This window comes from Berghia stephanieae, chromosome 8, assembly GCF_034508935.2.
Source record: "Berghia stephanieae isolate SIO BIC M18660-M18661 chromosome 8, UCSD_Bste_1.3, whole genome shotgun sequence".
Lineage (NCBI taxonomy): Eukaryota > Metazoa > Mollusca > Gastropoda > Nudibranchia > Aeolidiidae > Berghia > Berghia stephanieae.
The window spans coordinates 3,314,671-3,332,170 of NC_088367.1; the positions used below are offsets into that span (position 1 = coordinate 3,314,671).

General features: G+C 36.7%; 1 protein-coding gene across 1 annotated transcript in view; it reads left to right on the forward strand.

Moving 5' to 3' along the window:
* Positions 1-17,500, forward strand: part of LOC144977943 (uncharacterized) — a gene marked incomplete in the record, with an annotated part of 62,916 nt that overhangs the window by 13,502 nt on the left and 31,914 nt on the right. The window contains 5 exon segments of the mRNA XM_078923353.1: positions 1,936-2,004; positions 6,754-6,897; positions 7,203-7,343; positions 9,311-9,376; positions 13,454-13,597. Of these exon segments, the coding sequence (XP_078779479.1) occupies positions 1,936-2,004; positions 6,754-6,897; positions 7,203-7,343; positions 9,311-9,376; positions 13,454-13,597 (564 nt within the window).

The following is a 17,500-nucleotide window of genomic DNA, read 5'->3' on the forward strand; positions in this document are numbered from 1 at the left end:
TGTCACGTCGCCCAGCAACGATGATCAGCGTGGTTCTAAACAAAGAAAATTAGTACTTTTTATTCTTCATGCTGGCTAGAACTTTTCATGTCTTGTGATCAGAATGTGTAAAAGTCAAAACAGGATCATATTTACAATGTTTTTTTCCCTGGATACCCTTTTATGCTCGTCGGAGAAATATTTCATAATAAGGGCGTCCGCCATTGTTCCGATAGTTTAGAGCCAGTTACTAAGTTACCATGCGTCATTAGGAAGGAAGTGACATCCTTGCTGTTAAACATGGATGGGAAAAATAAAACAAAAAACAAACACCTGAGTGACGTCAACTTCATACTTTCCTTATGCCCTTAGTGAGAATTACTCAAAAAATTGATGGCAAAAAACAATACCAAAGACCCGAGTGACGTCAATTCCATTCTATCTATACAGCTTAGTGAGAATTACTCAAAAAATTGATGGCAAAAAACAATACCAAAGACCCGAGTGACGTCAATTCCATTCTATCTATACAGCTTAGTGAGAATTACTCCAAAAAATTGATGGCAAAGAACAATACCAAAGACCTGAGTGACGTCAATTCCATTCTATCTATACAGCTTAGTGAGAATTACTCAAAAAATTGATGGCAAAGAACAATACCAAAGACCTGAGTGACGTCAATTCCATTCTATCTATACAGCTTAGTGAGAATTACTCAAAAAATTGATGGCAAAGAACAATACCAAAGACCTGAGTGACGTCAATTCCATTCTATCTATACAGCTTAGTGAGAATTACTCAAAAAATTGATGGCAAAGAACAATACCAAAGACCTGAGTGACGTCAATTCCATTCTATCTATACAGCTTAGTGAGAATTACTCGAAAAATTGATGGCAAAGAACAATACCAAAGACCTGAGTGACGTCAATTCCATTCTATCTATACAGCTTAGTGAGAATTACTCAAAAAATTGATGGCAAAGAACAATACCAAAGACCTGGGTGACGTCAATTCCATTCTATCTATACAGCTTAGTGAGAATTACTCAAAAAATTGATGGCAAAGAACAATACCAAAGACCCGAGTGACGTCAATTCCATTCTATCTATACGTTGTGTTTGATCTGTTGATTGTGTATGTCAAGGAGTGGGTTGTACGGTACCGGTCCGTGCTATCTCAGAGTGTTGACAGAATTGTGGAAATGGTTTTTGTTGAAAGTTTAATCTGCAAGTGATAGTATTTTCTTCTCATCCTTATAATAGGATTCAATAGTCTGACGTCACGTCCGCGCAGCAACGAGCAGCTTGGTTCTAAACAAAGAAAACCGGTATTTTGTATTCTTCATGCTGGCTAGATAGAACTTTTTCACATGCCATGAGATCAGAATGTATAAAAGTCAAAACATGATCGGATTTTTAATGGGTTTTTTTTCTCCTCTGGATACCCTTTTATTCTCATCGGAGAAGTATTTCATAAGGGCGTCGCCATTGTTCCGATAGTTTAGAACCAGTTACTAAGTTACTATACGTCATTACGAGGGAAGTGACGTCACGACTGTTGAAGCCTGGTATGTCTGCCTGTTGACAATTGTGGATTGGTGTTTGTTGAAATTTTAATCTGCAAATGATAATATTTTCTTCTTGTCCTTATAATTTTTGTCCGCCAAACAAGCTAATAATCCAACCTTTTTGTATTTTTGTTTGGGTAGGAAAGTGCCAGAAGACAATAGAGAATAAAAAAACATTTCGTGGCGGTGATGGGGGTTTGAACCCGCGACCTTACGGAGTTGTCGTACCAGTAAGGTCGCGGGTTCAAACCCCCATCACCGCCACGAAAATTTTGTTTATTCTCTATTGTCTTCTGGCACTTTCCTACTCACTTCATCTCTTGTTTTGACCAATGTAAGTGCCTGCTCCACTCAATTTTCTGTATGTTTGTTTCTTATGTCAACCAGACAACTTGAGAGAAATATGATACACGAAATGTCCACAAGCCTCTCGCATCTCGTCAACCTTGAAGAAATGTGAGTATTTCTATCTTTTTTCAAAACATTTTTACAATTTTGATCCAAGAACAACAAAAAAGAGTATAATATCTGATATATTTCGTTCACTTATCGTAGAATTCATTGGGGGAAATTGTTTATATATACATTTTAAGAAAGTGTTTTGTATTAAAAAATAATGAGAGGAACCACTAACGAGTGTCGATTTAATGCAAGTACTCCCACCTCATTGTCATACTCGCTAACCGGAAGGTTGACGCACACCCAATGTGATAAAAATAATGGCGTCTGTTTTCGATGGGATTTGACAAAATAATTTTGAATTTGTCGATATAATCATCACGATGTCTAATCCATCTCATAATACATACAAACCATCTTCATGTCAATAGAATTCAATCGTCTGACGTCACCACGTCCACACAGCAACGAGCAGCTTGGTTCTAAACAAAGAAAATCGGTACTTTTTATTCTTCATGCTGGCAAGAGCTTTTTCACATATCATGCGATCAGAATGTATAAAAGTAAAAAACATGATCAGATTATTATGTTTCTCTCCTCTGGATACACGTTTATGCTCCTCGGAGAAGTATTTCATAAAGGCGTCCGCCATTGTTCCGATAGTTTAGAACCAGTCACTAAGTTACCATGCGTCATTACGAGGGAAGTGACGTTATGACTGTTGAAGCGTATTTTAAACACCATTCAAAATTTGGTGACGATTGGTCCAGCGGTTTCAGAGCCTTAGTTAGTGTTACACAGAATTCAATTTGCCAAATATAATAAGATATATATATATATATTATATATATATATATATATATATATATATATATATATATATATATATATATAGATATATTATATCCCTTGATTAAATCTGTATCTGTAAATGCTTCAGGCACTTTCGTTTTTTTTCCTTGGGAAGGTTATTAACCCCCAATTGGCTATGAGGTCTAGTGGTATGACACTCGCTTTCGGATAGGAAGGTCCTGGGTTCGAGCCTCGCGCTCGGCGCATAGTTGAGTCCTTGGAAAAGGCTCTTTACTCACATTCTCTCACCGTACTCAGGTGTAAAATGAGTATCTTGCCGTTAACAGCGTTGTCTTTGTCCGAAAAACTGTAAGACTCCTTCCGCACTAGGACAAAACTGTCCCGGGACAAATTTGTCCTGTCCCACTGGAGAAAACTTCTATTCAAAAGGGGTTCCGCACTAGGACAGGACTGTCCCAGGACACACCTGCGCGAATGCATTATTTATTTATTTTTACAAGTTTCAAAAGTTTTTTTGTAGGCAATTACAACTCTAATAATTCACATTTTATGAATCAACATACGATACGACATGACGATAATGATTTTTTATACTGTACAATGGGATTTGTTTACATAAGATTTATATAATCATGACATATTCTTATAGCAAGAGTAATATTATTGCTGCTGCTGCTACTACTACTACTACTACTACTACTACTACTACTACTACTACTACTACTACTACTACTACTACTACTACTACCACTACTACTACTACTACTACTACTACTACTACTACTACTACTACTACTACTACTACTACTTCTACTACTACCACTACTACCACTACTACTACTACTACTACTACTACTACTACTACTACTACTACTACTACTCTCTACTAGTAGTAGTAGTAGTAGTAGTAGTAGTAGTAGTAGTAGTAGTAGTAGTAGTAGTAGTAGTAGTAGTAGTAGTAGTAGTAGTAATGGATGAAATAGAGGTTGCATATTTCTGTGCTTTACTACGTGGAAAAAAAAGACAAATTGAAAGAGAAAACAATATTGGGTGCATCCTTTAATGGCCCAAAGATTGCTCAAGGGTCAATTCCGTAGACTCTATGGTGATCTCCGATCTTATCCTAAAATGACTTTCTTAGAATCATCTCATTTTACCCAGGTGCAAATGAGTACCAGTTCGCTGATGAAAGTAATCTTTGACGGACTAGCATCATTCAAGAGGATAATAGAAAGTCAGCATGCTTCGTACCCGAAAGGCATCAGTTGACTAAGTCACCTCGCCTAGCTCAATTTGGGGCGCTGCACTGCGGCTGACGCCTGGGTTATACCTCGTCCTAGCTAAATTTGCGGCGCTGCATTGCGGCTGACGCCTGGGTTATTCCAGTCTTCCCTTAGAATAGACCCTCGAGAAAAATTTCCCCTATGGGATGATAAAGGGAATTTTTTTTTTTTAATTTAAACTGTTATCTGTCTGCTCAACGCCACAGAAACATGGATAAGTTCCGGATTTATAAGCTTAGGAGGCAAGATGGCCCATGGCTAGCGCGTTGTACTCTGGACTCAGAGGTTCTGTGTTCGATTCCGACCGAAGCCAATTTGTCCTTTCTAGAGCAAGAAAATTTCCTCCAATCACTCACTCCATTCAGGTGTAAAAGGGTACCTGTCAAGCTGGGATAGTAATCTGCGATAGACTAGCGTCCTGTTCAAAGGTTTTCAAACAAATACGTTAATTGTCCGCTTCACGTTATTGAAACCGGGATAACTCCTGCACCATTGGCTACAAGGCTCTAAAGGATTTAATTTGTCTTACAATGAGTCCAAGTGGCTCAGAAGGACTTACTTTAAAATATTTTCATTGAGAATTCCCGAAATAAATAACGATAAAGATACTTGATAACACAGGTTACCGAATAGATGTGCGACCGGTTTTAGACACGTTACTGCTGTGTCACAGTGTGACACTTCTTAAATTATATTTATAAACATACGTTTTTAAATGGCCGAAAATGTTTATGTTGCGATGCCTTCTGTGCGTGGTTTCATCACATAGAATTATTTTTTGAATTGTTCTTGCTTTTTTATATTCAGAATTGAAATACATAAATAAATTATAACTGTGAAATTGAATGTAAGCTTCAGTTTAATATACCAAAACAGATAAAATGGACGTTTCGGGTTTCCCCTTCATAAACAACACATGATGCATTAAAAACTACAGACGAATGAGATAATGTGGTAGTGGCGTTGTTAAGATGCATAAACAAAAACATTGATGGGCAGGAAATTGTATGCTACTTTGTGAGGAAGCGCGAATTAAAACAGAGCAATAGAAATTTATAAAAGGTCAAAAGAGGGAAGGCGGGGAGGAACTGTGTAATGCAGTATAGAAGACAGTGAACTAAAATAAAGTGTGGACTATTGTTGGAAAATAAATACAACGGAATTGGAAATAAATACAAAATGTAAGGGATGTAGGTATTAAATATTAGTGGCATTAGCAGCAGCAGAAGCAACAGTAGTAGTAGTAGTAGTAGTAGTAGTAGTAGTAGTAGTAGTAGTAGTAGTAGTAGTAGTAGTAGTGGTAGTAGTAGTAGTAGTAGTAGTAGTAGTAGTAGTAGTAGTAGTAGTAGTAGTAGTAGTAGTCGTAGTAGCAGGAATAGTAGTAGTAGCTAGTAGAAAATAAAGTAGAAAATAAAGACAGGCATTTCAATTTTGACACGGCGCCGCCAAGTCTGGGACTTTTTTGTCCTAGTGCGGAAGACTGCTATATTTTTCTACTATCACAAACGATATGAACACGGGACTGGGACAGTCCTGTCCCGTTGATTTTGTAGCATTTCACAACTGCTTGGGACACAACGGGACTGTTTTGTCCCGTCCCAATAGGTGCGGAAGATTTCTCTAAATTCTATATGTTACAGATTTGGGACAGGACTGTCCCAGGACAGTCCTGTCCTAGTGCGGAAGAGGGTTAATATCGCCTAACAGGCGTCATGTCCCGTCCTACATGTTAAATGTTGCTGTTGACCAGGGACCCCTTGTAAAGCGCTTTGAGCACATTTAGTGGATATTGCCCTATATAAAGCTCAATTATTAATTGGCTCACTTGGACGGCATGGGTGATTCCTGTTGACATCAGACATCTTGTTTGGTGGATTATCTATCTATATTCCTTCATGGAATGCCTAGGCGACTATCTCTTATGATGCCGTGGCGGAAGGGCGTAATTAAAAAATAAAAATCTGTACAGAAAATCAATTTGAGACAAATCCGGAGTTTTCCCTTTTCAGTAAGACTCGATTTATTTATGCACTTATTATTATCATTATTATTATTATCATCATCATCATCATCATCATCATCATCATCATCATCATCATCATCATCATCATCATCATTATCGGGCTCCCTACGGAGCAAATGTCTTCAACAACCTTTCTCTCCATCACTGAGTTGGACCTAAAATCGTATCATACCATTTTGTAGCTGGAAGAGCTGGAGATTCAGTCATTTTTACTTTCAATACTCTTCAACAGTCATAACGTCACTTCCTTCCTTATGACGCATGGTAACTTAGTAACACTGGCTCTAAACTATGAGAACAATGGCGGACGCCCGTATGAAATATTTCTCCGGCGAGCATGAAAGCGTATCCAGAGGGAAAAAAAACACATAAATTTGATCATGTTTTGACTTTTACACATTCTGATCACAAGATATATGAAAAGTTCTAGCCAGCATGAAGAATAAAAAGTAATGATTTTCTTTGTTTAGAACCAAGATGGCCGCCGTTGCCTGGCGGCGTGACATCAGACTATTGAATCCTATTCGATACTTCAATGAACCAACCCAGGCAATCCATAGTCTTTCCGATGGAGACTTCTAAACTTTTCCGTTATTTTTTTTTATTTCTCGCACCCGATATGAAATGACTTTCGTTATTTTTACTTTGTTTATTTATTTGTTTGTTTGTTTGTTTGTTTTCCTGCAGAAATCTGGAGAGAAACCGCTTGACCTACTTGCCCGACAAGAGCTTCCAGTTCAAAGATAAACTGTCGATGCTTGTGCTCAGGAATAATCCAATCAAGTCGATTGGGGACAAAGCATTCTCCAATCTGCCTTCGCTTACAGAGTTGTGAGTTAATACATGGAAGAACTTTATATGTATAATGGTAATGGTGATGATGATGGTGATGGTGATGATGATTGGTGATGATGATGATGATTATGATGATGATTATTATTATTTTAATGATAGTGATGACAATAATGATAATAATAATGATAATAATAATAATAATAATGATAATAACTAATAGTAATAGTAATAATAATAATAATAATAATAATAATAATAATAATAATAATAATAATAATAATAATAATAATAATAATAATAATAATAATAACAACAACAACAACAATACCCTCCCCTAACAGAGTTCTGTCAGAAGTCCACGATCTGGTACGATTCCCTGATTTGACCGGTACCAACAGACTCAAGATAATCCAGCTGGACAGAGCCAACATCAAGTCCCTGCCCAAAGACCTGTGTCGATATTTGCCCAATATCACCTCGTTGTAAGTTGTCGCTTGCTTCATATTCAATTGATGGTATTGACAGCTTTAAATTGAGCATTTATATAGCGCAATATCCACTAAACTAAACGTGCTCAAAGCGCTTGACAAGGGGTCCCTGGCCAACAGCAACATTTAACACGGAGGATGGACAGGACATGACGCCTGTTAGGCGATATTATTATTGCAATTTTTTTTGGACAGGGACAATGCTGTTAACGGTCAGGTACTCCTTTGCCACCTGAGTATGGTGAGAGAATGTGAGTAAAGAGCCTTCTCCAAGGACTCAACTATGCTCCGAGAGAGGCTCGAACCTAGGACCTTCCGATCCGAAAGCGAGTGTCAAACCACAAGCCCGCGAATCGGACATGGGTTTTGCGATCGTTGTCACCCACCGGGTCAATGACCAACCTCGACATCGTTTGCCATTTGGTGTAAGACGAGAGACGCTGTACCGGTGAGACACTGCCCAATCCATCCTTTTCGATGGATCGATTGATTGATTTAACGATTTTTCTTTGATTTAGTAATTGATTGATTTAACGTTTTGTTATTTAATAATGGATTGATTTAATGATTACAAGACAAGACTTAGCGATTGTTTGATTTAATGATTGATTGATTTAACATTTGATTGATGTAATGATTAATAGATTAAACGATTGATTGATTTCATTATTGATTGATTTGATACTTGATAGATTTAACGATTGGTTGTGTAATGATTGATAGATTTAACGATTGGTTGTGTAATGATTGATAGATTTAACGATTGGTTGTGTAATGATTGATAGATTTAACGATTGGTTGTGTAATGATTGATAGATTTAACGATTGGTTGTGTAATGATTGATAGATTTAACGATTGGTTGTGTAATGATTGATAGATTTAACGATTGGTTGTGTAATGATTGATAGATTTAACGATTGGTTGCGTAATGATTGATAGATTTAACGTTTGGTTGTGTAATGATTGATAGATTTAACGATTGATTGTGTAATGATTGATAGATTTAACGATTGGTTGATTTAATGATTGATAGATTTAACGATTGGTTGATTTAATGATTGATAGATTTAACGATTGGTTGATTTAATGATTGATAGATTTAACGATTGGTTGTGTAATGATTGATAGATTTAACGATTGGTTGATTTAATGATTGATAGATTTAACGATTGGTTGATTTAATGATTGATAGATTTAACGATTGGTTGATTTAATGATTGATAGATTTAACGATTGGTTGTGTAATGATTGATAGATTTAACGATTGGTTGTGTAATGATTGATAGATTTAACGATTGGTTGCGTAATGATTGATAGATTTAACGTTTGGTTGTGTAATGATTGATAGATTTAACGATTGATTGTGTAATGATTGATAGATTTAACGATTGGTTGATTTAATGATTGATAGATTTAACGATTGGTTGATTTAATGATTGATAGATTTAACGATTGGTTGATTTAATGATTGATAGATTTAACGATTGGTTGTGTAATGATTGATAGATTTAACGATTGGTTGATTTAATGATTGATAGATTTAACGATTGGTTGATTTAATGATTGATAGATTTAACGATTGGTTGATTTAATGATTGATAGATTTAACGATTGGTTGATTTAACGATTGATAGATTTAACGATTGATTGATTTAATAGTAGAATGATTTGCTGATTTATTGATTTAATGATTGATTGGTGTCGTGACTGAAGAATGATTTAATGATTGGTTGATTTATGCTTGATTTAGTGATTGATTGAATGATTGGTTGATTTATGCTTGATTTAGTGATTGATTGAATGATTGATCGATTTAATGATAAATTCAAAAATTGATTTAATGATTGATTGATTTAATAATTGATTTAATGTTTAATTAAATGGTTGAGCTAATTATAGATTTAATGTTTAATTAATTAGTTATCCTTATTTCTTTCTTTCTTTGTTTATTTTTGTCCAGTGACGTCCATTCTAATAAGATTGGCACCGTTCCAAACATGTCTCTCTGCTCAGAACTTTCAAATCTGTAAGTATTCATGCTATGCGTTTAGTTTTAAAAATCACAACATCCGCCAGTCGGATAAAACGTACTACCAACACACAAAACGATTTGTGTCCTTAAACGGTTTTATAGTCAGATTGATACAATTTAGTGAATGCTACTCATTAAAATGGCTGTCTGAAAACAATAACAAATAGCCAAGTGACGTCATTGCGTTCCTTCTATATAAGATATCCGTATGAAGTGACTTGTTTTTTATTAAAATATGCCAGATGTTTTGATTGGTTTTTGCCATTAAAAAACCCACATAATAATGGTGTTGCTTTTAAAAACTAAAATCAATCAATAGCTTTTACTTGAGTTTTTATAAACGCGCTCAAAACGCTTTACAAGGGGTCCATGACCAACACGTAACACGTAGAACGAGACATGACGCCTGTTAGGCGATATTGCAATTTTTTCCGACAGAAACAACGCTACTAGCGGCCAGACACTCATTTTACACATGAATACGGCGAGGGAATGTGAGTAAAGAGCATTTTTCCAAGGACTCAACTAGACTATGCACTGAGCGAGGGTCGAACCCAGGACCTTCCAACCCGAAAGCGAATATCATGTCATGTCACCACTAGACCACATAGCGTACTGTTCTGGGGAAAAAAAAACAAACCAACAAAACAATCTCAATATAATTTACCTACAGGATTCGACCCACGATCACCCGTTTCCAAAGACCTACTAACACTGCCACTAGTGTAACGCCATTCATTTATCCCTTTTTTAAAATATATGTGTCCCATCGCATCAAAACGGTATTATGTCGGATCGGACCTTATGCTTAAAAGCCGAATTTAATGTTAAACTGGTCAAAAATATAAATTGTTGGCATTAACAACCTAAAATATGAAATAAAAATTAAAAAAAATAAAAATTCCCTTTATTCATCCCATAGGGGAAATTTGTCTTTAGGGTCTATTCCAAGGGAACACTGGAATAACCAAGACGTCAGCCGCAGTGCAGCGCCGCAAATTGAGCTAGGGCGAGAGGTGACTTGCTCAAGGCCACTCAGCGCAGCGGCGAGTGATCGAACTCGGTACCTTTCGGGTACGAAGCAAAGACCGTACCGTTGAGCCACGCTATCCCCCAAATATGGTATCCATTCTCATCAATTAAACATACAAACTCAACACAAGACTGATATCAATTTCTGGCTACAAATTCAATATTTTCAACATCTTAACCAACACGAATCAATACCGTTTTCGAGGCGAAGGGTCACATATTATTATCATCATGTAATGGTCCAGATAACGGCTATTGTTTTCAATAAACACGAGAAACGGGATCGATTGAGTACTCGGGGCTTCGGGAAAACCCACAGATCTTGTGTGTCGACGCATCATCGTATTTCAATATAAATCTCCTCCCGTCAGTCGAATGAATTCAAAAGGGAGCTTAGCATGATTGAAGAGTTTTGCGAATTATCTCCCCTTTTTGTCCCAAAGTAAAAAGCCGTTCTGTTGTTGTTGTTCTAATAATAAATAAAACATAGACAGGCAGTAACAGCAGACGTCTGCAGATAGCATCTTAGATAAGGCCAAGGACACCAATAAATAATTTTTTTTTGAAGAGGCCTACGTTCTATCTATTTACTTTCATCATTCAAAAAGATTTTTGAAAGTGCGAGCAGGGGGGGGGGGGGGGGGGGGGGGGGGGGGGGGGGGGGGGGTCAGGAAAACATCAGTATTTTTCTTTGTTCAAAATTGAAAAACTATGTATGTGACTCTTTGCCTCAAAACGGTTTTAAGTCGGGTTGGTTAAGATGTTGAAAATTGAATTTATAGCCAGAAATATCAGTCTTGTGTTGAGTTTGTATGCTTTATTGAGGAGAATGGATACCATGTTTTAGGGTGCTAATGCCAACAATTTATATTTTTGACCAGTTAAACATTTAGTTCGGCTTTTAAGCATTTGGTTCGTTTCGACATATTACCGTTTTGAGACGATGGATCACATATTTTTTGATTGATTTTATTTTTTAAAGCAACGCCATTATTTTTCTTTTTTTGTTTTTAAATGGTAATGATTGACGTGTATGTATTGGCTGGTCCAATCTGCACTTTTATTAAACACACATAGATAGAGGATCCTGATAGCTCAGTTGGTAGAGCACTCGCTTCAAAAGCAAAGGGACCGAGATAGATCCCGGGTGCAGTCCATATTTTTTTTCTTCTCTGACACCCCTGTCCACCCAGTAGCAGTGAATGGATGGGTAGCTGAGTCTGTTAGATTTGGCGGGAAGTAGGTACTTTGCGATAGACTAGCGTCCTATCCAAAGGGTAGCAAGCAATTGCTATTGTCCTTTTCACGCTATAGAAACCGGGATAAACTCCGGCTCCATGGGCCTAATGGCTCTCTGAAGGACTACAAAGAAAAAGAAAAAAATTGTGCAAAAATAACTTGACATTTTTATACGCCGATTTAGCAGGTCCCAGGTTTGAGAGTTTTGCCAAGATGGGGGTCATTTAATGAGATCAATACTTAACTTTCTCCTTATGGAGCCTTTTTCAGGAAATTCTTGATTGTTTTACAATAAAACTGAGGAGATACAAGTACCTACTTATATTGAGCATTTTTGAGCTTAATTTTTTTAACATATAGCGCAATATCCACTAAATGTGCTCAAGCGCTTTACAAAGGGTCCCTGGTCAACAGCAACATTTAACATATAGGACGGGACATGACGCCTGTTAAGCGACATTACATTTTTTTTTCGGACAAAGATAACGCTGTTAACGGCCAGGTACTCATTTTACACCTGAGTACGGTAAGAGAATTTGAGTAAAGAGTCTTTTCCAAGGACTCAACTATGCGCCGAGCGCGAGGCTCGAACCCAGGACCTTCCGATCCGAAAGCGAGTGTCATACCACTAGACCACATAGCCACACTTTATACATAATTTTTGTGTAGCATAACAAGCTTTCACAACCCAACACAAAAATAAATATTTCTTACTCAAACAGAAAATCAACGCGTACATTCTATACATAATATTGTTCAGCAAAATGAGCTCTATCTACAAACACAGTGTCAAGTTTTTATAGCTCGCTATAGATAGAATGCGCTTGGCCAAAGAGTTCACAACATTGCCATCCGGAAGTATAACGGACCAACACACAAACTCTGTGTAACCATGAACTTTTATAGTCTGGTTAATACAGTTTAGTGAGAACAACTCACAAACGCGGATGGCAAAAACAATAACAGAGGCCTGAGTGACGTCATCTGCATACTATCTATAGCAAAAACTTTTCTTTAAATTTTGTGATATTATAAAGAAGAAACTAGACTGAGAAAATTTTTGATTTCATCGTAACGAATGTGACGATTGTCCTTTGGTTGGTACGGACAGGGTTAACTCTCTCCTTACCAGCCATTTTCAGGATTTTCCCCAAAACCTCACACCCAACTAAAACAAAAATATATTTTATATCACTCAGACATAATAGCAGTAAAGTTCTTGCGATAAATAATATCTTTCGCAAAACATGCTCTAGATAAAACACACTGTTCATTTTCTGTAAATTTTATGATGTACAAAAGAAATTTGAATTAGAAAAATGTTGGTTGTATCGTAACGAATGTGACGATTTTTCTGTACTTGGTAAGGAGAGGGTTAAGGACATGTTTTCTGGCCAAATTTTTAAACACGTTATTTTTTTTCCAGAATTCTGTGGTTAACTTGTAAAGTCTCAATCAATATATGTTGATGGCATGGATGGATGGTCTCTGAATTGCAAATTATATTTTGGCCATAAGATTATAATAGTAATAATAATAATAATAATAATAATAATAATAATAATGATAATATAATAATAATAATAATAATAATAATAATAATAATAATAATAATAATAATAATAATAATAATTATTATAATTATTATTATTTTTATTACTACTATTATCATCATCATCATCATCATCATCATCATCATCATCATCATCATCATCATCATCATCATCATCACCATCATTACTATTATGATTCATTCCTATAAACCAACCCACCCATCCTTCCTCCAATCTGTCCTGACAGTAACATGGCCAACAACGAACTGACCTCTCTGGACGGTCAGCTCTTTAAAGGACTGTCCAACCTCCACGACTTGACCCTGTCCAACAACTTCATCCACACGATCCCAGACAACGCCTTTGTCGGATTGTCCACTTTGGAATATCTGTGAGTACATCATATGTGTGTGTGTGTGTGTGTGTGTGTGTGTGTATGTGTGTATATATATATATACATATGTAGTCACTCATTTATGGCCGAAACACATGTTTCTGTGGTCTCCATCCACGTCGTCAGTCGGCGTATTGTGCCCGTAGAATGACTTTATTCCATTCGGGGCTTCAATGTTCATTGAAATCATTCTACGGACATAATATGCCGACTGACGACGTGGATGGAGACCACAGAAACATGTGTTTCGGCCATAAATAAGTGAGTGACTCCATTTATATTTTATATTAGCTCTAACCAACATTATCGAGCACTCTCGTACCTACAAGTACCCACCAACACTCATATATATATATATATATATATATATATATATATATATATATATTATATATATATATATATATATATATATATATATATATATATATATGTATATATATATATATATATATATATATATATATATATATATATATATATATATATATATATATATAACTCAAACAATCTCTCTACAAAACAATTTTATGTTCTTATTAATTAGGGTTTTGAAGGTCTATGTATGGTCATTATTATTATATGGCTGTGAAATTTGGACAATTACAGAAGACATAAGAAAGAAACTGGAGGCAGCAGAAATGTGGTTTCATAGAAGGATTTTAAGAATCTCATGGACAGAGAAGAAAACTAATGAAGAAGTATTAGAGCAAGCTAAAACTAAAAGGTTATTAATTCGTACAATAAGAAAAAGACAAATGCAATTTTTAGGTCACCTAAATCGACATAATTGTATTGGACATCTTGCTCTCACAGGAAAGATAGAAGGTAAAAAGAGTAAAGGTAGACCAAGAATAACATATTTGAATAGTTTGAACAGCTGGGTGACAAAGAAAGAGAAGAGTAATATTAGTTGCTTTTTTTTAGGTTATCTGATCAGAGAGATGAATGGCGTACCATGATCACCGATGTCTGGCACAGACTTGGTACTTGAAGAAGAAGAAGAATTAATTAAGCAAAGATCGTTGTGGTGTACAAAATTTATCTGAATAAGAAAAAAATATATATTGTGTCGTAACAAAAGTGACGGTTTTGCTGTAGGTGGTAAGAAGAGGGTTAAGAATTAAGAGCCATTAGGCCGACGTATACGCCGGTCTGACATCCGAACCCACTTATGGGCCAAGTTTAACATTGATGTAATGGATAATAATATTTTGCGTCATTTTTTAGATTTCCATGACCACAATATGCCCATAAGGAGTTGGGTTACCTTTTCAGACCTGAAATTAAGTGCACGTTGCATTAGGCCCAGGGAGTCGGGAATCTATCCCGGTTTCTATAGCGTGAAACGGACAGTAGTAACTCCGCCGTCTTAAGGGGAAAGCCCATACGTTAACTTGTAATAATATAATGTAACCAACTACAATCTTTTTATTTAAAGAGGGCATAATAATTGCTTGCTCCCTTTTGGATAAGATTCTAGTCTATCCTAAAATACTTTCCGCCAGATCAAACAGACCTATTTACCCAATCACATCTAATAGAACAGGGGTGTCAGGAAAAATATAATCTTGCCTTCATAATGGATCAATCTCAGTCCCTTTGCGTGTGAAGCGAGTGCTCTACCAACTGAGCTATCTATCGGGACTCCCGTTTGGTCACAGTGCAGCTAGATAACTCTTTTATGTCTCACGTTCACATTAACTCTCTCTCTCCTTACCGATCATTTACAGTATTTTCCCAAAAATGGCGGGCTTACCCAGCAGATAAATTGAATTTATAAACTCAAACAATCTCTCTACAAAACAACTTTATGTTCCTATTAATTAAACAAAGATCATTATTCAAACATTGTGATGTAAAAAATAAATCTGAATAATAAAGATGTATCTTATATTGTGTCGTAGCAAATGTGACGATTTTGCTGTAGTTGGTAAGGAGAGGGTTAAACTGGGTGACGTAAAAGGGAAGGGATAAAGTCATAAATTTTAACGATTTTGTTTTATTCTGTGTGGCTATGAATGTGGTCTTGTGGTATGACACTCGCTTTCGGAGACTCCATTTTCTTATCACAATAAAATGTCTCAAATTATTCTGAGACGAGCAGACGAAGCCAAAGCTTAGGCTGTCTTAGACTGTTTGCCAAGTTGGGGTCATTCAAACCAATCGATATTTGGCGTAAAAGAACAAAGTTTTCTGGCCAATTCTTTTCTTTTTGTTTTTAGAAAAAATGCTTTTGGTCACAATCAAAGTAGGTCAAGGTAGTCCTCCAGATCCATTCGGCCCAGGGAGACGGAGTTTATCCCGGTTTCTATAGCGTGAAACGGAATATAGCAATTGTTTGCTATCCTTTGGATAGGACGCTAGTGTATCGCGGAGTACTTTCCGCCAAATCAAACAGACTCAGCTACTCATAAACTGCTGGGTAGACAGGGGGGGGGGGGGTCAGAAAAATATATCTCAGCTGCACCCGGGATCGATCTCGGTCCCCTTTGCGTGTGAAGCGAGTGCTCTACCAACTGAGCTATCCGGACCTCCGTTTGGTCACAATGCAGCTCGATAACTCTTTTTTATGTCTCGAGTCCACATTAATGGATGACGTAGAAGGGAAAGGATAAAGTCATAAATTTATACGATTCTGTTTTATTCTGTGATGTGGTCTTGTGGTATGACACTCGCTATCGGATCGGAAGGTCGTGGGTTCGAGCCTCGCTGGGCGCATAGTTTAGTCCTTTGGAAGAAGGCTCTTTACTTACATTCTCTCACCGTACTCAGGTGTAAAATGAGTACCTACTGGCCGTTAACAGCGTTGCTTGCCTGTCGGAAAAAATATATTGCAATATCGGCTAACAGGCGTCATGTCTCGTTCTAAATGTTACGTGTTGCTGTTGGTCAGGGAACCTTGTAAAGCGCTTTGAGCACATTTAGTGGATATTGCGCTATGTAAAAGCTCATTATTTCCCTTTATAGATAGAATGCGCTTGGCCAAGGAGTTCACAACATTGCCCTCCGGAAATATAACGGACCAACACACAAGCTCTGTGTAACCATGAACTTTCATAGTCTGGTTAATACAGTTTAGTGAGAACAACTCACAAACGCGGATGGCAAAAACAATAACAAAGGCCTGAGTGACGTCATCTGCATACTATCTATACAACCCCCAAGGGGGAATTTGTCTTGAAGGATTTGCAGATTTCTTTTTTTTTTTTAAACATCTTACAAGGTTTCTTTTTAATATTATATGTATGTAGTACTGTAGAATTATATAGATAGTATGCAGATGACGTCACTCAGGCCTTTGTTATTGTTTTGCCATCCGCGTTTGTGAGTTGTTCTCACTAAACTGTATTAACCAGACTATAAAAGTTCATGGTTACACAGAGTTTTTGTGTTGGTCCGTTATACTTCCGGATGTCAATGTTGTGAACTCCTTGGCCAAGCGCATTCTATCTATTGCTTTGTTTGACATTGCATGTTTGAGTGGTTGTATGTTTGAGTGAAAGTAGCCACGCTACTGTTAAGCGCTTTGAGCTTGTTGATATACGGGGTAAGGCGCTATATAAAATCCATATTGTCACCCAGCTCAACAATTGTTGATATACGGGGTAAGGCGCTATATAAAATCCATATTGTCACCCAGATCAACAATTGTTGATATACGGGGTAAGGCGCTATATAAAATCCATATTGTCACCCAGCTCAACAATTGTTGATATACGGGGTAAGGCGCTATATAAAATCCATATTGTCACCCAGCTCAACAATTGTTGATATACGGGGTAAGGCGCTATATAAAATCCATATTGTCACCCAGATCAACAATTGTTGATATACGGGGTAAGGCGCTATATAAATCCATATTGTCACCCAGATCAACAATTGTTGATATACGGGGTA